Genomic DNA, 25836 nt, shown 5'->3' with positions numbered 1-25836 from the left:
TAAGATTGAAAGGAAACTTGGGAATATATAAAACCGAAGGAAGAGAAATAGAAGAAGTGGGATTTATAGTCCCAAATCCCTTGGCTGCAGTGGTGGATCCATCAGTAAGAGTAACACAAGGTAAATTTGCAGGATATTGAAGAATGGAGAAGCTAGGTGTACCTGTGGTATGATTAGTGGCAGCAGAATCTATGACCCAAGGACTAGGACGAGAAGTACAGGATGATAGGCATACTGTGTGATTACCTATTTAGGCAAGAGATGCAATGGGAAGAGAAGCTTGTTGTGACACTTGATATTGCTGGAACTTGGAATACTTTTCTTCTAACATGGATACAGTACGTTGCTCCCCACTCAGACCCAAAGGTGAGAAGCTGCCCCCAAAGGTGTGAAGTCAGTGGTGGCTGCATTGGCAACACGTGAAGGTCTGCCGTGAAGATCCCAACGCTGCACACCAGGATGATTACTCTGCCCACAATGAGGTCACTTGCTAAGAGTACCTCTACCTCGTCTGTCTCTACCACTACGATGCGGTAGTTTGGTAGAGAACTAGAATCACTTTGTGTAGAAAAGGCTGTCCTCTCAAAGCCAGATGCAAGAGCAGGAGAATGTGTGCTAAAGGAAGCATGAAGGACATGAGAATAAACATCAGCAAATGATGGCAGCTCGACACTACTAAGTATTTGGGGTCGGACTGCCTCAAACTCGGGTCTTAAGCTTTCTAGAGCATGAAGAACTATCATCTGCTCCCTTTGCTTCTGCATCTCACGAACTTCGGCAGTTATAGATTGCACGACATTAAGCTCCTCATGAATACGCTCCATCTCTCTAAAATAATCTCAATGCTCCTATCTCCTTGTTGTAACTGAAAGTACTCTTGGGATAATTCATACATATATGTAATGTTATTGGAGTAAAGAAGTTTGACATAATCCCAAATCTCCTTGCATGTAACTAGATGCATACACATCCGTGCAATCTGTGGCTCCATCAAATTTCATAAAAGGGAAACAATCAGGGCATCTTCTTGAACCCATATGTCTTTTCTCTTCTCATCAGAAGGATCATATTGGAGCAAGTGGTCATATTTCCCTAGTCTTGCTAAATAAATCCGAACAACTGTAGACCATTGAACATAGTTCTTTCCATCCAACTTTTGAGTCTTTATTTGTGGCAACAATTTAGGAAACAAATTTTTGGGATTCATAGATTCCATCCCAACACTCATAAATCAGCAATCACACCAAAAACAAGAACAATCAAAACTAATTGGGACAATCACAAACTATGTGAAGCACCGACACAACCACAGACGAGGTGAACAACTCACCGACAGATATAGCACTGCCACAGCACTCACAAATCAGCAACCGCCCCAAAAACATGAAGAACAATCAATAATTGGAACAATCACAAATATGTGAAGCGCTAACACATCCACGGCTGAGGTGAACAACTCACCGACGGATAGCACTGCCATAGCTTTACTACTGAACATATGAACGCTGCCACGATTCCAAAAAACTCACAAAGAAGCCTTCACAAACCTTAAACAGAAATTAACCGGAATATCCTGATGCTTGAAAAAGTTTGATTTTTTGAGCAAAAAACTGGCCTAACAGCTTGATAATATAGTCTAGAGAAGGAACCAGAACATGGCAGAGGAAAAGAAAAGAAAAAAGCAGTTGGAACTTCACTCAAGCGCCGGTGTGTGGAGTCGGCTCTACTGGCATTTGGCCGGCGTGTGGGGGCTCCTCTGGTGATGGGGTTTTATGGCGTTAGGCTTCAGGGGGTTCTGTTTATGGGTGTATGGTTGGTTTTGTGAAATAATATGGGATGGAGGTTGATCTGGGAAGGACAGCCGCGGGAATGGTGTTTTACGGCAATGGCTGAGGGGAATAGTGTTTAGGTTGGATCATAGTCTGATAACATGTTAAGATTTGATTAAAATGAATGACCTAACTTGAAGATAGGTCTCTCCCTCTATTTTTAAAACAAATTAAATACATTCTATGACAACAATACCCCTACTAATTCTCACAAATTAACATACTAACACTCTCAATAATAATACTAAAAGACATAAATAACCTCTAACAGGGCATACCCACATTGATCTTTCCTGAAGGGTTCCTTGAGTTTGCACAGTTGTGGTGAGTGCCCATTTATGGTTTTGCAGGTTCCATTTTTTCAAGTTACTGTGGGCTGTAGTGGTTTTTTAGGAGTGTTTTGGCTACAGGCATGCTTGCTGTACTGTCTATGGAAGATTGAGATTGGATGGGGTTTTATGGGTTGACCATGGCAGCAGCAAGTGATTTGGGAAGGCTAGCAAGTTGAAGAGGACTCGTGCTTCTCCCAAGAATCCATTGGGACCTTTGGTGGGAGGTAGTGAGTCTCCAGGGTTAGTGTAGGTGAAGATTCTTGGTGGTGTTAAAGCATTTGCAGCTGTTGTTTTGGGGATTTGTGCTGCCATATGAGGGAGGAAGAAGACTCAACAAGCTGTGGAAATGGGCGATCTACCTCTGAAAGGAGGATCCAAACGTCACCAAATGATTCGATGGACTGGTTTCTGAGTGAGCAGCTGACTTGCTCTCTTCCCCACATAGAGGGTACAATTCATCCAGTTCAGTGAGGAAATGAGCTGCGGTTTTTCAAGGATTGGGGAAAGTTGTGGTCGTAAAATTTAAAGATGGTGCTTTGTTGCATGCAAAATTGTTGAGAGGGGAGTCAGATGTGGTCGGACCACTAATGGGTGTTCCTTTTTGATGATTAAGATCTGCGATCAGTTCTTGATTGGGGATTGTGCACCTTTGGAATGTATTTTAATGATTCATCTTGGAGAGCAGGGCTGCCTTGATAGGAACTTTCAATTCACTTGAATGAGGTTGTGGATATGGATATTGGGGCTCCCTGGTGATCTTACATTGGAGGATCCAGTTCAGCAGGTAGCAAACCTGGTAGGGAATGCAGTGAATCTTCGAATGGATGAATGAAATCATTCATGAAGTCCCAGCCAAGAGCTTGTGGAAGAATGTTCATCTGTTGGGGGAACCATCTCTAGTGGGAGGCAATTCCAGTGTCAAAATTAACCATGAGAAGTTTAAGCAATTTGCAACCTTACAGTCAACTTAGAATGGTTGCAGGAAGGAGGACCTCAATATGTTGGACTAGAGAGGACAGAGGAAGACAACTTATTGATCTTTGATTTTCGGTTGCAGGAAGGAGGAGCTCATAGACTGGATCTTGGACTTGAGGACAGAGAAGGACAATGTGTGATCTTTAATTTTCTGGGGGAGCAGATGATTGATCTGCTGACTGAGTGCCAACCCTGAATCAACTGTGGTGTGAGAATGGAGGATAGTACTTTGTAGTTGAGTTAGTGAGGGGTCAGCCTGCAGAGATGTAAGTGGGAACCTCAATGGAGATCTTTCTCCACAAGTTTAGGGAATCAGAGATGGAATCAGCATGCATCATTAGGAACACTACCAATAAGCCCACATGGATCCTGGACAAAAATGGAAATTTTTCATCAGATCCTATAAATATCTTACTTTTCAGGCAGAAACCAGCAGTAGTTTCCCCTGGAATGCCCCACAAAGGTTGCTTTCTTCACATGGGGGGCAACTCCTGGAAGGATTCTAACCATTGATAACCTCCAGAAAGGGGGCCTGCAGCCTGCCTCTAGTTAATAGGTGCTAATTTTTTCTGGAATATGTGGAATCAGTTGAGCACATCCTCTTGCATTGCCCCTGGACTAAAATTTTTTGGAACCTGGCCATTTCCCTTATTAGGCAGGAGTGGGTTACTGCCAGAACAGTGGAGGGTGACTTATGGGCTTGGAAAAGTATCCACACTAGCAAGGAAAGGAAGAAACTCTTTTCCTCATTCCCCTTGCAATTTAGTGGTCAGTGTGGAGTGAAAGAAACAGGGGAGCTTTCGACAGATCAGGCCCCTTTGTGTTGTCAAAAATGGTTGAATTGCTACTGTTTCTAATTGGTACACTGGAGTTTCTGAGTGTCACCCATGTAATACTTGAATTTTTTGACACTCTGCACTGTGGTTGATGTACCTTTGTTCTTTCTGTACTTGGGTGGCATCCCATTGATGCCCTTCAATGAACTTTCTTTACTGATAAAAAAATAAGGGATGGGGGTGCAGGAGGAGATCCAGATTATGTGTGAGAGACTAAGGGGCCGTTTGGTATCATTGTCAAAAATTAGGGAAACAAAAATAAAAAACGAAAACCAAAAACCAGAAACAAAAACTAAAAACTAGAAACTTGTTTGGTTAACATTTATAAAACTAATACAAATTAAAAACTTAATTAAAAAATACTCATTGTCATCTTTAATCAAATAATATTATATGATTAAATAATAAAATTACAAATAATACACATTAAAAAATTACTATAATAAAATAAAAATTTATTGTAATTGTTTTACTTAATTGTTCTACTTTCAAATTTTACTTTACAATAAAAGTTTTATTGGACATGACAATTGAAAAAGAGTAAAAGTATTTTGTAATTGGATTTATTATTATTTTTTGAAATGAATGTATATTTTTCTTACAATTATATTTAAATTCATATGATCATTTAATTTTGATTTTAATTTAAAAGTGTATTAAATGAATAATTTAATCCAAAAAAACTATTTCTGGATATAAAAATTTCTGGCAATAGGTTGCCAAAACAATGGTTTTCTGTTTTTTGGCAAACGGCTGAAAATTGATAACAGAAAGAGAAAACTGACGACATAAACAAACATGTTTTTATGATCTGTTTCTTCACTGTGGAGAAACAGAAATTGAAAACAAAAAACAAAACGATACCAAACAGGCCCTAAAGTGCTGCTGCGGGGCAAGGGCAAGGGCAAGGGCAAGGTGGTGGTGACTGGGCAGAAGGCTCAGATGAAGAAGTGGTGGATGGCACACTGTATGGCCAATGGTTATTGCCTCTGCCATGGGAGAATATCTTCTAAGCTCCAAGAGTGTTCTCCATATGGCATTCTGGAAAGAAAGGAGCTCAGAGGTTTTTAATGAGAAAATGGTTGAACCTTTCCTCTGGTTTAGCTTTGATTGCCTCTATATTTTTTCTAACATTTTATTTGGATCTCTCCTGCTGTTTTGGTTTCAAGATCGAGGTCGAGGGTGGCTTTGAGAAGATGCATTGCTCTTTCTCCAGCTTTCTTGAGTTCAATTTTTTTGATGGTGTGGCGGATGCCGCTGGAGCCTTAAGAGCATGAGGAGCATGCCTTTTTGATTGGGATGGCTTGTTGAAAGGTTGCTCATCAGACTGAGCATGGGGACTGGATTTGATCAGGCTCTGAGGCTGGCTGCTTTCATTGAGGCATCCTCAATCATCATGCATTCAGATTCCCTGATACTTGTCGGCACCTTTCCTTGTATATGGTCTGGTCCATCAATTAGATCCCTCTCTACGAGGAGATTTCTAGTCTGAAATAAAACTTTTATTCTCTGTGTTTATGCAAAACTGATCACCATTTTTACTTGTATGCAGTTTTGCTAGATGGGCCTTCAGGAGCAAGGCGAAGGGTCAGTGGTCTGAGGACTCCTTTTCCCATTCTCCTTCTCTTGGCCTCTTTTATGTTGAACTTTCCGGCTTCTAATTTCAGTTTTTCTTACCTTAAAATGCCTAATCTTTCCCAGATGTTCAAGCTTAGTACCTTTGTGATTTCACCCTATTCCTTTTGGGTGCCATGTAAATCAACTGGGTTTCTTTGGAAAAGTATCCTTCAAACACAAAGCCCCCTTATCAGCAAAAATCGCTTCTATTGAGCATCCTGACAGTCCCCTTCCCCTGCTGTTGTGAAGTGGACTCGTGCTGACAATGAAGATGAACCCCATTTCAGCATGAATCTTCTGTCTTGACTAGGGGTTCTGCGATTCATCTGTTTTATAGGGCTCCTCTGTTATATAACCATTCTGTTGTATATCTCATTGAGTTCTGTTAAAGCTTGATATACACTGTTGGCCCACAACCTAAAAGCTTAATCTTTTAGGTAAAGTGATAATTTAACATATCAGAATTGGTTACCAGGAGGTCCTAGGTTCTAGTCTCATTGCTGGTGTTTATTATGTGTTGTGTTTAAAAAATTTATAATGGATCTTATGTATCGTGTGTGTATATTGCTCCATGTGCTATTGGGCTGCATGTGCGGGGGAGTGTTATAGCTTGAAATAGATTGTTGGTCCACAACCTAAAAGCTTAAGCTTTTAGGTAAAGTGGTTATGTAACAAGTTCAATGATACATTGTTGTATAATCAGTTTTTCTTTCTTTAAAGGTAATGCTTATTATAAATAATGTTGAGACTGCAAATCTTTTTTGCAGTCCTATAAAGGCATTAATTTGTCCATGATGTTGTGTGAAGCATTCATGACTTGTGTGCAATTGGTTATGAACTGCATGAGCTCTTGTATCAAAACTAAGTAACAAAATGGTTCATTAATTATGAAACCATTTCTCAAAAACAAAAAAAAAGTGCATATTCTACCACAAATTAATGCTAACGTCCACCACAAACGACAATATCCAATTTCAAATTTCTCAAACACCAATATGAAGAATTTGCATAATCCCTAATCATGCATGTGGACGCATGCACTTTATGCAGTCTTATAAATCAAGCCTATTTACCATTGAATAAATCATGATCAGCAAAACAAACATTTTCCATTCTTTATAACTAATAAATATTTGAAAGTATATAAATAATCCCTCACAAAAGAACAAAGCCTAAATAACAAATCAATTAGCCTAAAAGTCATTGTTTTATATGTACATATATATAATATGTATATGTGTATATATATATATATCCTAATTCATTGTTTTATATATATGTATGTATGTATAATATATAAATATATATATATATCCTAATTCATTGTTTTATATGTATGTATGTATGTATAATATATATATATATATATATTTATACATGTGAATATATATTTAAGTATATAAATATACTAGTTTTCTTAGATAAAGAAAGAAAATTATATCAGAATAGAATAACAAGTACATCACAACAGAGGACAAGCCTGAAACGGAAAATAAAGAAAAATAACCTAAAATAACAAAGCCTTCCAATCACGTTTCTCATCAATGAGCTGTGCCCTGAAAATAAACCAAAAGCATAAATTGTGACCGAGCCAAAAAAAAGAACACACTCCACACCAAATTTGGTTCCATAACCCTCGCATTAAAAAAATTCTAGAGTTAAACACTCCAACTCAATACTCAATGCAAATAGCACATCTCCAAAGAATTTTCTCCTCGTTACATTATCCAAATTCTTTATATCTTTGAAAGAAGAAGCCTTTTGAAGAAGAAGAGTACCTCAATTTTCACTAAACACACCAAAAAGGCTTCTCCAAATGCCCCCAGAAAAAGGGCAATACAGAAATAAACAATCATTTGTTTCATCAATTTGGAAACAAATAAAGTAGACATCTTGAGACAAAGCTTTCAAAATATCTCCTTACCTAGAGCCAATCATTGATTGTTTAGCTTTTCAAGAATAGCAAACCAAATAAAAGCTCTAATTTTAGACAAAGTATAGCTTTCCAAATTGAGTATAAAGGAAAATGAGAACCATTAGCATCACAAGTTAAATATAATCAAAAAAAGGATTTGCAAGGGAACCCCCCCCCCCCCCCCCTGCGGGGGGCGCGGCGAGGAGCAATTCAAACCCCAAACTCTACAATTGGAGTGTGAGGAAGGAACAGTAGCACCCCCAAGAGTTGGGCCAGCTCCTTAGCTTCCCGCTTATTCAAATTCCACCTAAAGAAAAAATTCCAAGAGATAATAGTCCTTTAAGGATTGAAAATACTGCAATAAGGACGTAACGAATATTCGAGAGGTTGTAAAGACGAGGAAAAGGTGTTTACAAGAATGCCTCGTCCCAATACATCCATCCTCTCAAAAACAAACTCTCCCCATTACTCACACATAATCTTACACAAGGAAAGAAAAGTGCGAAATCTACAAAATCTACTTAAAGGGAGGTTGGCACCCAAATTCAATTTTGATGGAGCCCATATGTGTTATGAATTTTCTTTTGCTGTAGGATTTAAGACCCAAATGAAAACACCATGACCATATACAAACCAAAGCAATTTCTTGGAAACTAGGTTACCTGACCCCAAGCCACCCTTACACTCCGGCTTACAAACACTAACTAACCAAATGGACCCTTACCCTTTTGCACCCTTGACCACAAAAAAATCTCGTTACATTTTCTAACTTCACTAATATGGAATCTGAAAGAAAGTGAAAAAAAAAAAAAAAAAAGGAATAGACAACAAACATGCCCCAATCAAAGTGAATGCCCTCACGATATGAAAAACGCCACCGGCCACTCTACAGATATGCAGCCTTCTAGCTACTTTTTTGACCGTAGGACTCCAAAACAACACAGCTGTAGAGTTACAACCTAAAAGAAAACCTAAGGAGGAAATGTCCAACTATGAATAACACAACCTACCAAAATCGCAAAGTTATGCAGAGAACCTATGTCTAGTTTAATAACAGTTGAACTATGCTTAGAAAGATTAACCTTTATGAAATTGTTTTTTGTTGAACACTTGTAAAAGTAAGAAAATTACGAAAGAATCTAATGAGTCAAAACCAAATAGTGTCATCGCAAATTGTGTATGAGAAATAATCACCTCTTCCAAGTTCACCCTAAGACCCTCCACTACACCACAACCATCATCATCCTAGATCCTACTGAGAACATCCACACGAGAGTAAACAAAAAACATTGATAATGGATCTCCTTGATGGACCCCTCTCTAAGTGCCAAACTGCGATTTAGGTTAACCATTAACTGTCACTGAAAAATGGCCAAGGAAAAACACCCTTTAATCCATTTCATCTAGAACCAAACCCTTTCCTCCCTTGCAACTAACCCAAAAATACTCAATTCATCCTATGATAAGCTTCCTTAAAATCCAACTTAAAGGCAACCTCGTTTCTATGACTCTGCTTCACATCTTCGACAACTTCATTTGCTACCAAATCTGTGTTCAAAATTTGACAACCCCCTACAAAAGTACTATGATAACGAGTAATGGTTCTGTTTGGATATCACCCAATCCATTTTCCGATACTTGGCTAAAATTTTGTACTGACTAGTCACCAAGCTTATGGACCAAATGCCTCTCACCTTAATGAGCTTATCCTTCTTGGGCATCGAGGTAATAAAATTAGAATTAACACTCCTTCCTACAATCCCATTATCGTAAATCTGTTTAAAAAATTTAAAAGATCTTCCTTACTAAATGTCGCAACAAGTTTGAAAGAAACCTAGAGTGAAGCCATCTGGTCCATCTCAAAAATCACTTTCTTGATCTCTTGCTCCCAAAATGCCTCTCTAACTTTTCCATTTGCTCCACTGATAAGGGGACCAATCAAGGCCATCCACAAACGCTGCCATGTATCTCCTCCAAGTACAACTCCTTGAAAAAGGAGCATGTTTGTAAGACCTAGATTGGTGACCAACTTGGCGAAGCGATCGTTGGACAGGTGGGTTGAATTAGTGATATACATATATATATATGCGCGCGCCCGCATGTGTTTATTATAAAAGAGGGAAGATAAAGTTTATTTTTGTGGCCTATATGCAATTAACTATTCATTCATTAATTTGGTGTACATATATAATATAATTTTATTTTTTTTCTCACCTTCCATGGTAATTGTTAAGATTTGATTGAAAATGAATGACCTAACTTGAAGATAAGTCTCTCCCTCTATTTATAATACAAATTTAAATACATTCTAATGACAATAATGCCCTTACTAACTCTCACTAGTTAACATACTAACACACTCAATAATAATAAAAATACTAAAGACATATATAATCTCTGACACTCCCCCTCAAGTTGGAGCATAAATGTCATAAGCTCCTAGCTTGTTACAAATGAATCTAATATGAGCACGTCCCAACGCATTGGTAAACAAATTAGCAAGATGCATGCCCGACTTCATATAAGGGGTTGTAATGAGCTTCTGCCCAAGTTTCTCCCGAACAAAGTGGCAATCAATTCAATGTGCGGCTTGATTATCACACATGAAGGGCAGCTTGATTATCACACATCAACTTCATAGGCTGAGAATGCTGAAAACCTAATTCTTTCAACATGTTCTTCAACCAGACAAGTTCACAAGTAGTGTGAGCCATAGCTTTATATTTTGATTCAACACTTGACCTTGCTACCACAATTTGTTTCTTACTTTTCCAAGAAACCAAATTACCACCAACCAAAATACAGTACCCCGTGGTGGATCTCCAATTGGAAGGCAAGCCAGCCCAATCTGCATCTGTACATCCATTGATATAACTGTGACCCCGATCATGATATAAAAAGACCTCTCCTAGGTGCACCTTTGAGACCTCTCCCAAGTGCACCTTTGAGAAATATTAAGATACGAATTACTGCGTCTTAATGACTTGTCCTTGGAGAATCTAGAAATTGACTTACAACGCTTGTTGCGAAAGACATATCCAACCGAATAACTGTGAGATAATTCAACTTTCCAACAAGTCTCCGGTATTGTCTAGGATTAGGTAGCAAATCATTCATATCTGTCATTAACTTGCTGTTAGGATCCATGGGTGTATCAACCAGTTTAGATCCCAACAAGCCAGTTTCATCTAACAGATCAAGAACGCACTTTCTTTGCGATACAGTAGCTCCGCCTCCAGTACGAGATCTATACTTCTATACCTAAGAAGTATTTCAAAACGGTCCCAAATCTTTGGTTTGAAACTTAGTTTGTAGAAAAAGTTTGAGACTCTGAATACCTTTGTCATCATCATCTATAATAACAATATCATACATATAAACAACAAGGATCCTACCTTATAAAGTATGATGATAAAACACCGAATGATCCACAACATACCGTTGAAGACCAAACTCAAGTACTACAACACTAAAACAACCAAACCATGCTCTAGTAGACTGTTTTAAACCATATAAAGCCTTCTTGAGCCGACACACTCAGCTTGACTTCCCCAACCTAGGTGGTTGCTCCATATAAATCTCCTCCTCAAGGTCACCATGCAAGAAGGTATTTTTTACATCCGACTGATGCAAAGGTCAGTGACAAGCAGTAGTCAATTAGATGAATAGACATACTGATGTAAGTATGGCAACTGAAGAAAAAGTATCAGAATAATTCAGACCATACACCTGAGTGCATCCCTTAGCAAAAAGACATGCCCTTAGACGAGCCACGGAACCATCAGGGTTGACTTTCACAGTGTAAATGCAACGACAACCAACCACAGACTTGTCAGGAGGAAGAGGTACCAACTCCCAAGTACCATTGTCTTGTAAAACATTCATCTCTTCAACCATAGCATCCCTCCACCTTGAATGGGCTAAGGCTTCTGAAACAGATTTAGGAAGGGTAGTAGATGACATAGCAGTGCCCAAACAATAATAGGAGGGTGATAAAGAGTCATAAGAAACATAGTTGGAAATGGGGTGTTGAGTACATGTACATTTACCTTTCGAACAACAATAGGAGGATCAACATCATGGGAAGTATGATCGGCGTGGTAGTAGAAGATAGAGGGGACTCTTTTCTGTGGAGCGGCTATCGTGAATACACCCGCAAATTAGGATGATCAAGGTGATGAGAAGGACTTGAACTACATGGAGACTCAGATGGTTGGTTGGCCAAGGACAACAACATAGAATCTGGAAGATTAGGCAAAGGAAGAAACTTGTTGAACTCAGAAGCGCTCAATGACTGGGTGTAGTAAGGTGTAGACTCAAAGAAGGCAATATTGGTAGAAACAAAGAAGCGATGCAGCACAGGACTATAATAACGATATCCCTTTTGTGTATACAAGTAGCCCAAAAAGACACATTTTATAGCACGAGGATCCAACTTATCCACCCCAGAAGTTAGTTGATGAACAAAGGACACACGCAAATATACGAGGAGGAAGAGAAAATAAAGGTGAATTAGGAAAGAGAATGGAGGAGGGAATTTTACCGCTAAGAACAGAGGATGATATTCTATTGATCAGATAACAAACACTAAGTACAACATCACTCCAAAACACTTTAGGTACATGCATTTGATAAAGTAAGGTTCGAGTGATTTCTCGAAGATGCCTATTTTTTTGCTTTGTAACCCCATTTTGTTGAGGAGTGTGGGCATAAGATGATTGATGAACAATACCAAACCGAGTCATATCAGTAGTAAATTGTGCACTGAAAAAGTCTTGAGCATTATCACTTCCAAGTATTTGAACTAGCAAACCAAATTGAATCTTTATTTCAGATTAAAAGGTACAAAATACATGAATTAACTAAGAATGATCTTTTATTAAACATAACCAAGTCATTATTGAATAATCATCCACAAAGGTTACAAAGTACCAGAAACCCAACTTGGACACGACCCTACTAGGACCCCATACTTCTGAATGAACTAACATAAAATGGCTTGGAGCCCCGTTTATTGACCCAGGAAGTGAAAGAAACACGATGGTGCTTTCCCAACTGATAAGATTCACAATCGAGACTAGCCACCAAACTCAAACTAGGAGCAAGACATTTTAACTTTTCCAATGAAGGATGACCCAAGCGACAATGAATTTGGAAAGGTGTGGCAGCAGTAGTGCAGGCAGTAGAAGGAGATAGCGGCTCAAAGTGATAGAGTCCGTGTGGGGTCGGCCCTACTGATATTTGGCCAATGTGTGGGGGCGTGTGGGGGGGCCTCTAGCGATGGGGTTTTGTGGGGTGGGTCATCGGGTTGGGGGGGTCTGGTTATGGGTACATGGTTGGTTTTGTGATTTAGTATGGGATAGAGGTGGATTAGGGAAGAACAGCCGTGGGAATAGTGTTTTCCGGCGATAGTTGAGGGAAATAGGGTTTAGATAGGATCATGCTCTGATAACATGTTAAGATTTGATTAAAAATGAATGACCTTACTTGAAGATAGGTCTCTCCCTCTATTTATAATTCAAATTTAAATACATTCTAATGACAATAATATTCTTACTAATTCTCACTAATTAACATACTAACGCACTCAATAATAATACTAAAAGACATATGTAACCTCTAACAGTAACCAAATATAAAAATTATATTCCTTTATATATATATATATATATATATATATATATATTTCTTTCCTTAATGTTTTCCATGTTCCAAACAAGGCAAAGTACAAAAGTTCAAAACTCAATGAATGTGTGTGTGTGTGTATAATGTGTTGAATTTATTATCACATGTTTATCTTGGACACAGTGGTAAGACGCTGGAGAGTAAAGGAGGTCTGGTGTTCAACTCACCCCCCCTCTTCTTTCGCAGGCACTTTAAAATTATTTTTAAATTAAGATGCAGGTCAACCCTGCCGGCTCACTAGGTCCAGCTGGGTCTGACCTAGTCACTTGGGCTGGCTGGATAGACCCTGATTTGCTTCATTTCCAGTTTGAATACCTTGCCTGGACAGGTAGAGTGACTGATAAAACTTGGTTGAACTGGATAGTCTGGTCCAGTTTTCAGAACAATGAAAGGAAGAGACTTCTTCATCAATAAAATATGGATTCCTAAACACATCCCCCTTCTCGTTCTCCATCTCCTTCATGAAACTTTTGTGCTTTCTACCATTAGCTACTCTATAAAATAATCTATGATTGCAACCAAGATCTCTAGTCCACTTGACCTTATTAATTTCCTCTTTCAAAAGAATAGCATCTAACTCATTCAATAGCTCCACGCCTCTACCCTCCTAGCTTTATGCACCACTTCTAGGTTGCCCTCCTCCGCTAGACTATGAAGCTATTCAATCCCCTTGAGAATAACGTTCTTTCTAGAGCCTATATGCCCAAAAACATCTGTATTCTTTAGTTTATTTTCAACAAATTTCGGTTTCTTCTTAAAACAAAACCCTCCCAACCATCCATAACACATTCTCCCCTCCATGGTTGTAAACTTCCATGAAACCGTTGAAATTTATGCAGAAGTTTCCGCTTTCCACCGCCCTCAAATACAAAGGCAGTCAATTTTTGTCATACGAAATTTTCATCAAAATTTCCATGAATCATCCTAAATCTCGAAATTTCAGTGAAATTTGTCCAAATTTCAACTATAAAATAAAATTTCGTGAAAATTAGAATTTGATATTGAAGCCAAAATTGAAATTTCTCTCTTAATTTTTTTTTAGAAATTGAAGCTAAATATTATTACAAGGAGGATATGAATGAAAGCTTTCAAAATTTGAAATTGTATGAAAAGTTGAAGTTAGATATTAACTTCCACATTTCATTTGATCATTTATATCTAAATTATCTATACTGGTCTAATAAATAATATTTAATTAAATTCTGAATTTCATTCGTATTAAATGAGTATGTTTAACTTATTGCATCTTATGCATTACATCCATGTCAATGTTATTAATGTATTTTATTTATAATATTTTAGTTCTAAATCTTGCATTATTATGTTTATTAACAATTTATAAAGTTTCTTAAAAGAACTCCATGCTCTACTAGTAATTTCTATTTATTTTTTTAAGAAATCAAAATTGAAATTGACATCAATATCAGAATTTCCATAAAAATTTACATAAAATTTTTCGTATTTGGTCTTGAAATTTAAGGGCTTCCTCCCCTCCAACCCCTTATTACATCAACAAACCCAAGCTGATCCATCTTCGCATTTTCAAACCTAAACAGAATAAGCCCCCATTTAACCAAGCTTGAATCAAGAATAATTGGTCAAATGATCAAACACGGCCCTAAGACAATGTTTCTTGAGACAAATTAGGAATAGAATCCTCTCATTCATTTGTAACCAGAAACCCATCAATGCAAGTAGCAACAGACCTCTCACAGGGAGCAAACCATGTAAATTGAGCATGGACACTGGTAGATCTCTCAGATCATAGTCCCTAATAAACTCATCAAAATCCCTCATAGTAGCTGTAATTCTTGACCCCCTAATTTTTCACTAGAAAATCTAAGTGTCGAAATCAGCCCCATTATCCAGTGAGGGGCACAAAAACCCAAAACATTGGATAGTTCCTCACACAACAAACTCCTAAGACAAGGATATTAGGACATAGGACCATAAATAGATGTACACCACGACACCTCCTCGCCTCTCACCTCTAACTGCACAGATAAAGAGAAGGATCCACAAGCCTATCAACCAAAATACCAACCCTAATATCCAATTAATAAGAAATAACACTTTAAGAAACTTGCAACTTGCAAGTAAAGCTAACCAGTCTTTAAATCTAAACCCCTGAATACTCCTAACGCCAAAAACTGATCTACCTGCTCTGACTTTGTTAGAGAAAGCTTTAAGGATCACCTGCCTAGTCTAATTCTCTTCCTAGGATCATCTAGACTCCTAACATTCCAACTCATATTCTTCATCAAAAGATCTTACTACCCCCACCCTTACTGACCTCCTGATCAGCCAGTCTCACTAACTTAATGCCTAATTTATCTCACAATGCCTGTGGATCCTGGAGTCCTTCCCACCCCCCCAAGTAGAATTCTAGCATTAGAGTAATAATCATCTTAGGAGCACTTGCCAATTCATTTTCAGTTAAATATTAACCATAGAAAGAGACCATTCATTGCCAAGTGCCTCATGCACTCTGCTGCCTGTTCACATGCGTGCATGCTAGACCATGCATTGGCAAGAGCCTCAACAACACCCCTCCCCCCTTCAAAAAACTCCCCAAACACACACACACCACTAACTAGAGGTGTAAGGAAAATGACGAAAACCAAAAAACTAGCCAAACTGACTGAGTCATCCTAAATCAGTTGGTCTTCTAACTGATTAAGTTCAGTTTAGTTTAAGTTTATGAAAACCGAAATTTTGGTTTCGTTTTTTATTTCATTTCTTGAAAAACCAAAAATTGAAAGAATTTGAGGCTTGGCCAAATATGTGCTATTGTATTATTCATCATCACTAGTGGAGTTAATAAGCTACAATGCATGAGATTATGACATGCAAGTTCTTAGTGTAAATGAAATGTGGAGATGAGTTTATTTTCAGTTGTATCTTAGTGTATTGTCATTGATTTTCGTGCCTTTGAATCAGTAAAAGTACAGGTAGTAAGGGGAAATGGGAATTAGCGAATGTGCAGTGCTCTATTAACTATGAAGGAAAGAGACTGGAAGGGGGTTTTCTTAGTTAGTGTTTATTAGGTCTTCTTCTTATTTGTTTTGGACTTCTTTAGTTCTTTATTTAATTTTTTTTCCTTTTTTTGTTTTGTTTTGTTTTTGTTTTTGTTTTTGGAGGATTTCTTGTCCTCTATTGATTGTACTCCCTTCATCTCTTAATATTTCTTCTTTTTAATCTAAAAAAGTGGGTTAGTCTTGTAATGTGGCTTTGCTTATTTCTCTTCTTACATTTTAGGCCCATTCCAATCCCAATCTAATCAAACTAAACTGATCCAAATTCCAAATCAAGTATTCTTGTTTTGGTTTGTTCGATTTTTTTTCTGTGCATTTGGTTTGGATTGGTTTGCATGTTTCCAAAACTGAAAACTTCATTTAGGTATGGAATCTAGCTCAAAACCAACCAAACCAAATTGATTACACCCCTGCTGCCCGTTCAGCCCATTCACATGCGCAAACACATAAATGAGATTGTGTCTATACTGCAAATTGTTCTCTATGGTATTTATTTAAGGTGTCCAAGTGCACCAAAAGTAGAGTGTTTTGTACTAATCCAAAAGAGCTGCAGGTTTTTGCTGCTCCAGAGGCTGAAATGGGGTTTCATCCTGATGCAGGGGCTTCCTTTTATCTTTCTCGCCTACCGGGCTATTTAGGTAACATCCTCAATTTGCATAAGTTCTTCAATATATGTCCCTCTGTTTTTCTTTCCTACACATGGAAATTGTTTAATATATAGACTCTTTTTGTTTCATCACCTTGTTTGCTTCTGTGCTTTGGTGGATATGACCAGCAATTGTGAGTATATGGTTTCTTTGTCTGTATTGAACATATTTCTTCCTTATGATGCATCTTTTAAAAGATAAATTCTTTTGAAATCAGTGTGTGATATCGGAGTTTTGATTTTTCTAAGAAAAGATGGAAGTTATAGATCAAACTTCTTGTTCGCAATCATTTGATATTGTCAGATAGAAGAATTGCATAACATTGATACTGCACAATATAGAATGCAGTTTTGACATCTTACTAACTGAAGGGTCATGGGAGGAACACATAGTTTGATCCTTCAAAGTCTTTTATACTTAGTTCTAAATTATTGTCTTCCTCAGCCTGTTCTTACTTATAGGGAATGCCATAGCCCCAGGGCTACAAGCCACACAGCCCTTATTCTCGCGTTGCATACCCCTAAAGCATGTACAATGCTAAAGTAAAAAAAAAAAGGATCGTGTATCTGCAAAATCCAAGAAAGCCTTAAAAGAAGATCAAAAAGCCTTCCATAAAAAAATATCTGAAGTACACTGTATTCTTCTCTCTAGGTTGTTAATGATCAAAATCCTTTGCTGAAAGGCCTCCAAAGGGACAAAGATGACAAGGCAGTTCTCCCCCTATTAGGTATGAAATACTAACAAAAAATTCATGCTTTTTATTCTTGATAAGGTATTTTCACTACAGGAAATTGAGCTTGGCATTATTTTATTTATGTCCTGGAAAGTTGAATAAATTATCACTGCAAAAATTTAGTTTTTAGACGTGTGTATATATCCCATATTTTCAAACTTTGCATAAAAATCGTTATAATAATTTTTTTGAGAAAAGAAGAAATTTATTGAGGATAGAAGAGAGAAAACCAAGATAGTTCAAAAAAAGGAGGATAAGGCATCCTCCTAATTACCAAGAAATTGAAAAAGAAGACAAGAAGAAAAACTCAGTATATAAAGCTTTCCAATCTCGTCGAATATTTGTCAAATGTAGTCCCTTAAAAGCCTTGTTAGCAGAACTTAGTAATTGATATACTCTTTTTAGACACCAAGTAATGAGAGTGGAATCTAATACTCTTGTGCAGGATCCCATTCTGATAAAATTCATTAAAGACCTTCAAGAAATCTGCCCTAATCACATCCCAATGGTCTTGGAAGAAAAGCCATACTAAATCCATGCGTACCTGAGCCTTATTCCTTTCTATCCCGAGCATAGTTGCCCTCAATTCCTCCTCAAAAGGTCTTTCCATCCAAATCACATGGGCTCTAGACCCTCTACAAATGGAGTCCAAATCCAAACCCTGAATCGACAGTCTACTCAATGTAGAGATTCGAGAAAAAGGGTATCCCCTTGCCTCATCCCTTGGGAAGCCCTAAAATACTCCCAAAGTCCCAAGGCTGCTTATTATCAATTACAGCCATGTTTGATAACCCTAGCTCGCCATATCATAGGATTTTCCAAAATCCGATTTGAGAATGACACCACTACCCCCCCCCCCCCTTCTTTTTTCTTCCTCACATTGCCAGCTACCTCATTAGCTACCAGCACTGCTTTTAAAATCTATCTTTAATGAAAGCAAACTGGTCAAATTCACTGTATCCCCAAAACCTCTTAGAGCCTCTTTCATGAAACATTAGTTAAAATCTTGTAAAGACTAGTAAGCAGACTGATCTCACCCTTCTGGACTGCTCCCTCTTAGGCATGCGGGCAATAAAGGTAAGAGTTCACATGCTTGGCGACCACTTCATTGTGATGGCGCTCATTAAAGAACATCACATATCCTCTTGAATGACCTCCCAACTATCCTGCGAAAAAGCAATTGTAAAACCAATAGGCCCCCATTTGGAACGTTTTAAAAAAATAAGTACTTATTATGAAAAGTACTTAAATGAAGTACTTGTGTAAAATCTTGGAGCTTTTGCCTGATCCATCTCAAGTACTAACCCTTGTCATCCTCGTCATAAAAAGGCCTTTCTAACCAAAGAGCTTTATGCCCCCTAGTGGGGCTCTAATTGAGTCCCTTTATCATAAATCTATGCTGACAGTCCTCAGTAAATAAGTCACTATAAAATTCTGTTATCGTGTTGCCAATTTGCTTATTCTGTTCTCACAACACTATCTGAATTTAATTCCAACTCTTCAACTGAACTTTTTACTTCACCTCATGTTAGCCAACTCATATCCTCCCTCAAAAGAATCACCTCCAAATCATTACTAAGGACCCTTCTAGCTTTATTCTCCTCACTCAACAACCCATAGTTCTCCAGCCTATCCAAACTTTCAATCTTAGCTAGGATTTCAGTTTCTCTCTCTTTAATGACGCTGAAGCCCTTCTTAGATATTTAATTTTGTTAGTATCTTGGGTTTTTCTTGTGTCCCAAAATTGAGTCCTATATATATTTTATCACATTATCCTTTTAATTGGAGTTGAATATGAATTGATTTTTTGTGTCATGTGTGCCGATGGGTGTGATGCTTCCTTGAGAAGGTAGCTATATCCTTCCTGCCTTCCCGGTATTCTCTTTGATGCAATTTGAACTTCAAGGCCTGCAATTGAAATATTGGGCATTTTAAAGTTGTTTGGGCAATCTTGTTGTTTATTATTTTTCAGTATTTTCCTATATTCACAGCATTTATAGTTGGAGTCGATCAGATAATCATAGTAATCTAGTAGATATATGCTCTCTATAATTATTTTTGTTCATCATGATTAATGATTTTACAGCAATGTGCTTTTTTATTTTTTAGGGGTTTGATATTATTTCCCGAGAGATTGTTTCCTTATTTAGTATTAAGAGAAAGTCTATATAAAGGCTTGATGTGTAATCATGAGAGACAGATCTGGATTTTGAGAATTAAGCCTTATTCAGTCCTGCTTTGATTTCCCTTGTTCTTTATTTTTTCCCATTTATTTTCTGTTTTGATTTACCCTTAATTTTCTATCATGTTCTAGTGGATTCTCTGTTGCCAATTGGTCTGCATCAGTTAGTTATTGGAGCCTCATCTAAATCCCCCTTGGCCACCATCATCAAACCCCCATCATCCCCTGCATCCTTCTCTTGTGCCAATTGGTCCTACATCAGTTTGTGGTCAGTGTCTTATCTCAATCTTCCCTTGCCTACCATCATCAAACCACCATCCACCTCTGCCAAGCTAGCTATTAAACAACCATCAGTCCAGTTCATAAATTCCAATACACCCAAAATTTCTGGACCCAATACAATAAAAACCGAAGCCCAACGTGTGAGTACACCAATTAAAACCTAGCCCCAACCTTCTTTATAGATAATCCAATACATTTTCTTTAGTCAAGCCAAATCTGGTGGTACTCAAACAGCACCAACCCAGCCTCGCCATAGTTGATCCTGTTCAGATTTCATAGGAAAGAGCAAAGTGAGGAAATTTGAACCCATTCATCAAGATGTTCTTGAATTGAGTGTTTGGAGAAATACTCCTGCCCTTTGGAACAGATTAATCTACAGTACAAGGAAGTTGTGGACATGAATGCATCACTAAAGATGTTATAGCCCTTTTAGATAACCTGATAGAGGAGAAAAGAATTGAGAATGCACTTGGTACCGTTGGCCTGACAATAGATACTACCGAACTACAATAATTATCGAGCGGCTAACAACTGGTTTATTGAAATGATTTTATTATTGAAGAAGAGAAGAGGTCTGTGGAGATGTATAGTGCATTAAAGTCGAAACCTGAGCCGCTGCTAATTGCATTTGCAACAAGATCTGAGGATAGAAGGAATGTGCCAAAGTTGGCACCTATGCCGAAAGACTCCACAAAGGAACTTAATGAGGAAATTGCGAAGATTAAGCCTTCCGTTGAAGGTAAGTCTGATGAGTTCAAGGCTGAATAAGTAAGACTAAGTATGTGGAATTTATCATTCCATATAAGTTTGTCTTCCATGCCACCATCCACTTGCATTCATATCCAATGCAAGTTTGTATTATCAGTTCATCATCCTTTTTTTTTGAATTGTATGTCAAATTTATCAACGGGGAGAATCATGCAATGTGAGCTTCTAGCCTTCAATAACTGTGATTGATATGTTTGGCATTTTAGGTTTTTTGAGCCATATTTAGCCTATTATTTTTCATGTTTTTCCATATTTTTGCAGTGTTGGTACAGTTGGATTTTAAAAGGTAATTATCTAGTAGATTATCTAGGGTCTTCGTGATTTAAAGATGTTATAATTATTTGCCGATTTATATTTTTAGGGGTTTGATACCATTTCCTTATGGGATTTGATATACCTAGAGTTTGTTTCCTTGTCTATGATTAGAAGAAAGCCTATATAAAGGCTTGATGTGTAACAATGAGAGGCAGACCGGAATATTGAGCATTAAACCCTAACTGAGTGTGTCTTCATTTTTATTCATTCTTTTAGTTTGCTATTTTTCTCTTATATTCATGCACCCTTATCTTATGCTAGTTGGTCTTGCATCACCTATTCTCCCTCTATTTCTTCTCTCTATTTCCTGCACTTATTCTCTCTTGCATCACCACCATAGTTGATCTCTCTCTCCGTCTCTGGTACTACATCAAAAGCCCACTGAGCCTCTGCCTTTACTCATCTCCTTCCTGCAGCTTTTTCATTCTTCCCTGATACCTCCAACATGGATTTATCAAATTACTAAAAAAAGTAATTAATCTTATGCCATATTTTTGAGCAACTAGCCGACCCCACTTAGTGGGACTAAGGCTTGGTTTTGTTGTTGCATATTTTTGAGCAACATATGTACAATTTTATATAGCATCACTCCAGAATCTTGACATGTAGAACTAAACAGCCCCAAGTTGATAAATCCTTGATTAGTCTGATAGTTTCACGAACCTCTGTGATGCTGCATACAAGCAAACTATAAATGGTAATACCGCACTTCAGATGGTTTAGCCAACCTTTTAGCCAGATAAAAGCAATATATTGACTCATAGCTCACTCAATGACATTTTAAGGAGGTCTTGTGTCAAGATAATAGATCAACTGTCTGGGAAATGTAGCAAGACTTTTTGGCGCTGAATGATTATCCTGTGGCAAAATGGTGACTGGCATGTACATTGGCTTTTTTGTAATGTTATAGTTAAACAAAAATAACACTAAATGAAAATGCCATGGATCAGTTTGGCTTGGTTCTTCTTAGACAAGTTAAACGTAGAATTTTAGTTTGTTAATTTCTGAAGTCAAACTAAAGCAATAGGATGAAATATCAAAAGCAAAATAAATAAGATTCTATGTTCCAATAAATATTGTAATCTGGAAAAGTGAGTTTGGTGGGCTCTATTGACTTAATGTTTTTTTAATTTTCTCTCCCCCCCCCCAAATTCTTCTTTGTTTAGGAGAATAATATATCTCTTCCAATGAAATTACTTCTTTCATCATTTTTAATGGTTATTTGGTCACTTAGCATTATTAGTACATGTTAGAGTTATGTCAGTAAGCGTGAGTTAGTAAGGGTGTTGTGGTCATTGGTATTGCATTTGACACATTATAAATAGAGGGAGAAACCTATCATTGAGGTTTGGTCTTCCATATTTACGCAATTATTCAACATCGTGTCAGAACAAGATCTGACCTAAGCCCTAATTGCATGACACCGCTAAATCAAACCCTAAACATCATAACAACATGCAACCTGCTGCTGTAGAAGGATCATCAGCATCACCAAAGTCCAGGAGCAGGTTCAGGAGTTGCCGGAAAAAGCTGTAGTCGCTGGAAACCTCAAAACCTGGATGCTGTTGTCCTCTTCAAAACCTCAAGAAATACCTCATATTTTGCAAAACTAACCACATAGCAAGCCACAGAACCTGCTGATCCGCCAGCCTACAAAATTTCACAGCCAGAGGACCTTTCACGTGCCGCCATGCGCTGGCCGAAAGCCAGCAGTGCCAACCCCATGCGCTGGCACGTGAGATACTTTTGAGCTGCCATTTCCCTCTGAATTCCTCCCAAATGTCTTGAATCCTTCCTCACACCATATACCAAGATGTTTGTCATCATTTTTGTCCAAAGATATCACCTTTTTTAGTCACTTATGTCCGGCATTCCGGGAATGATTGTTTGCTAATTCCTGAAGCTGTTGGTCAATGTTTATTGAGTTCATTGAGGCCTGAAACAGTGGTATTGCTGTGTTCTTAATTCATTTTTATCTTGTTCATCGTGTGCTTGTGGTTTACTCCAATTGTCGAGCGTTGTGTGTTGGGCTGGTGTCCATGAATTCCAAGAGGATGTGCTCGCTGTGTATTTCTGATTTGATATTGTGCAGAGGCTGTTTGGTACTGTTAGAGCTGTGTGTTGGTTTCTTGGGGCTGTATCTAAGTCTCTGGGAGCAGTGGCAATGTTATGTCTGGATTTTGGTGACTCTTTCGTGGTTGAATCAGCAGTTGACTTGTTTTTGTTTGTTTCGGTTGGTTTGAAAGTTCACTTTTGGTTGTTTTGGTTGGTTCAAAAGACCACTTTTGGAATCCCAAGAGCATTTTGTTTGCTGTGCATTTCTGATTTGCTGCTGTATTGAGGTTGTGTGTGTGTGGGGATGGCATCCTCAGATCCCAAAAGTGTGTTTCCTTCGTCAAGTATTTGTTCAAGTGAACAGCATACTATAACTGCCTTGGAGGAAGAGTACACGTCCCTATAGTATCAAACATTCCAACAAGCATCTCTCACATTGCATCTTTTACTAAGGGTAATCCTACAGTTTGTATGTCATCTGGTATTTCTCCCACTAGTCCTTGGATTATCAACTTTGCTACTACTGATCATATGACAGGCATCACCAACTTCTTTTCTGCCCTCTAGTATCCTTAAATCTACCTCAAGCTATCCTTGCTGATGGGCCCACAAATACAGTTAAGGGGATAAGAACAGTAAATCCTACTCTCTTAATCTCTCTTTCTTTTGGTTTGTACATTCCTAAATTCCCTTTCAATCTCATGTCAATTAATAAGCTTACAGAGTCACTAAATTGTTCTATTACCTTCTTTCTTGATTCTATGGTTATTCAAGATTTGAAGACGAAAAAGACAATTGACATAGGACATGAGGTTGGTGGACTTTACTACTTTGAGTTACTTTCTCCTCCTATTGCCTACACAACCTTTGCTACACCACTTCAAATCCATTGTTGCCTTGGTCATCCATCCTTGGACAAGTAGAAACAGCCAGTTTCTACCTTGAGTTCTTTGCCTAATCTTGGGTGTAAATCTTGTGTGTGAAAACATCATGAAATTGGAATAGCTTTCCCAAGAGGGGGGTGAATTGGGATTTTTTTAAAAATTTATTTCCCCTTTTAATACTTTTGTGTTATAACAATAATCAATGCTCAACCACAATCACAAAATTGAATCAAAAACAAAATAATCAATCACTTAGTAAAAAACCTGTAGTATTTTGAAAAGTTTGCTGAATTTGTATAAGCCCTGTTGTTAATTTCCATAAACAACCTTCTTCCCAATGTTCAGCTTTTAAATAAACTTTCAGTTTAATAAGTCAAGGATGATCAACCAACGTAGTCCCTTTCGGTTTCCGCAATCAATGCTGATCAAGCCAAAAAAAATTAACTTCCGGTTTATTTAACAACCAAACACTTAGAATTCAGAGTTTGATACAACATCCACGCAAATTATAAATTTTGCTGAAAAGTAAAGAGTAGGGAAGAAAGAAGAACACAAGATTTTACGAGGTTCAGCTTCAACACAGCCTACGTCTTCGCCCTTGGCAAAATCACCAAAGGATTCACTTTCACCGTTCCTTTACCAGGCGGAACAATACCAATTACAACACTCCTTGGTTAAGGCTAGAGTCTGCCTTCTCCGAACAATATCCCCTTGTTTGGTCCAACGATTCTACACTCGAACCGTCTATCAATCTGCTGCAAAGATGTAAAACAAGGTGTACAAGAATTTGCTCTTCAAGAGCTGATTAGTACAGATAAAAACTATATACTTCAGTAATTCACAGTACGAAATTCAGATTGAAGCTCTAGAGTTTTATCACCGTAGTAATCTTTCAATAGATGAAAGAATTAACAATTGAAGCACAATATCAGTGAGATAATCGGCAGAACTTCTGAAAATTTCATGGATGTTGAGAGCAATGAAGAACTTTCAGACTTTCAGAGTGCTTGAGAGAGAGTTTAATTGCTGATTTGAAAACTTGGTGTATAAATCAATGCATCTTGAAGGTATTTATAGATGAGGAAAGGTTTCTTGCTTGTTCCCCAAGTTTACTTGGAGTAGGGTCCAAGTTTTAAAATAATTTGAGCTTCAAATAACTAAAATTTTAAAAATATGCCTGTTAAGAAATTTGAAATTTTCTGCGAGTCAGACGACTATGGTATCTCTAGCAATCGTCTGTCCATGTATTTCATGCTTATTTTTCACACACAGAAAGGTGACAGTCGGTTGTCTTCGGGGTGGCAGTAGTCTGTCACTGAACAACTCAGTTTTAAAAAAACATTCAGAATGGTGGCAGTCGGCTGGCAGAACACACACAGACGTCTCATTTTGTCCTGACAGCCGTCTGTCAAGTGCTTGACAGTGGTCTGTCATGCTACTGACTTCTTATTTAATACCCTTTAAATTTGCCAGTTGTCTGTCCATAGATAGACAGTCGTCTATCCAGCAGTCATTCCTTCTTTTAGAAACATTTTTAACTCTCTCATTTATGCTTAGATATTCTTGGAATATAAACTTGTTTAACTTTGAAAAACATGTTCCAAGACTTTAAAACTTCGGGTTTCTAAGTGTGTCTTTGCCTAAAGAGCTTCAAAATGAAATTTCATACTTGAATCAATTTGAAGTACTTACAAAGCTTTGTTCTAAAAACAAATTTGACATTTTCTTTGCTTTGAGACACTTCTT

At 37.7% G+C, this 25836-nt stretch overlaps 1 protein-coding gene across 1 annotated transcript in view; it reads left to right on the top strand.

Annotated features, from left to right (window-relative positions):
- Positions 1–25836, top strand: part of LOC131151931 (small ribosomal subunit protein mS47) — a 66575-nt gene that overhangs the window by 8047 nt on the left and 32692 nt on the right. Inside the window, exon 7 of the mRNA XM_058103435.1 lies at positions 16778–16862. Coding sequence (XP_057959418.1) covers positions 16778–16862 — 85 coding nt within the window. The remainder of the gene's footprint in view (positions 1–16777; positions 16863–25836) is intronic.

Source organism: Malania oleifera, chromosome 3 (genome assembly GCF_029873635.1).
Source record: "Malania oleifera isolate guangnan ecotype guangnan chromosome 3, ASM2987363v1, whole genome shotgun sequence".
Taxonomy (NCBI): Eukaryota; Viridiplantae; Streptophyta; class Magnoliopsida; order Santalales; family Ximeniaceae; genus Malania; species Malania oleifera.
The sequence above is the reverse complement of the archived record's forward strand: the minus strand, read 5'-3'. Positions and strand labels throughout refer to the sequence as shown.